We start from the raw sequence: 663 nt of genomic DNA, 5'->3' as shown, positions 1-663 counted from the left end.
GCCGATCCGATCATTGTATACAGAGTCTGTGCGCTGTGTTGCTAAGTTTTTGACTGAACACAGTCAGCCCTGTGAGTGAGTGAGTGAGTGAGGGAGTGAGTGGGAGTGGGAGTGGGAGTGCCTCAGTGGGTCGAACGTTGGTTGGTTGGTTGGTTGCTACGCACGGTGTCTGGGGGGTGGATAAATCCGGCGGTTCAAGATGGGCAAAGCCGAGGCGGGCACGCCCAAATGGCTGGCCAACAAGATGAAGAGCAAGGGTCTGCAGAAATTGCGTTGGTTCTGTCAAATGTGCAACAAGCAGTGTCGAGACGAGAACGGCTTCAAGTGCCACACCCAGAGCGAAGCCCATCAGCGCCAGCTCCTTTTGTTCGCGGATAACCCCAACAAGTTCCTCTCCAATTACTCGGTGGAGTTCGAGAAGGACTTCCTGTACTTGCTCAAGCGCTGCCATGGCACCAAGCGTGTCAAGGCCAACAAAGTCTATCAGTCCTACATTGCCGAGAAAGACCACATTCACATGAACGCCACCCGATGGGAGACCTTGACCGGATTCGTCCAGTACTTGGGGCGGACCGGCAAATGCCTCGTGGATCAGACGGAGGAAGGCTGGTTTATCACGTGGATTGACCGTGACCCCGAGACCATCGCCCGACAAGAAGCCTT

The 663-nt window shown here is 55.1% G+C and overlaps 1 protein-coding gene across 1 annotated transcript in view; it reads left to right on the top strand.

The window, feature by feature from the left end:
* Nucleotides 1-6: 6 nt before the first annotated feature.
* The window catches only part of LOC131884858 (DNA/RNA-binding protein KIN17-like), a 2,139-nt gene continuing 1,482 nt past the window's right edge, over nt 7-663 (top strand). Inside the window, exon 1 of the mRNA XM_059232752.1 lies at nt 7-658. Coding sequence (XP_059088735.1) covers nt 200-658 — 459 coding nt within the window. The 5' untranslated portion in view covers nt 7-199. The remainder of the gene's footprint in view (nt 659-663) is intronic.

This window comes from Tigriopus californicus, chromosome 8 (assembly GCF_007210705.1).
Source record: "Tigriopus californicus strain San Diego chromosome 8, Tcal_SD_v2.1, whole genome shotgun sequence".
NCBI classification, from domain to species: Eukaryota; Metazoa; Arthropoda; class Copepoda; order Harpacticoida; family Harpacticidae; genus Tigriopus; species Tigriopus californicus.
The sequence above is the reverse complement of the archived record's forward strand: the minus strand, read 5'-3'. Positions and strand labels throughout refer to the sequence as shown.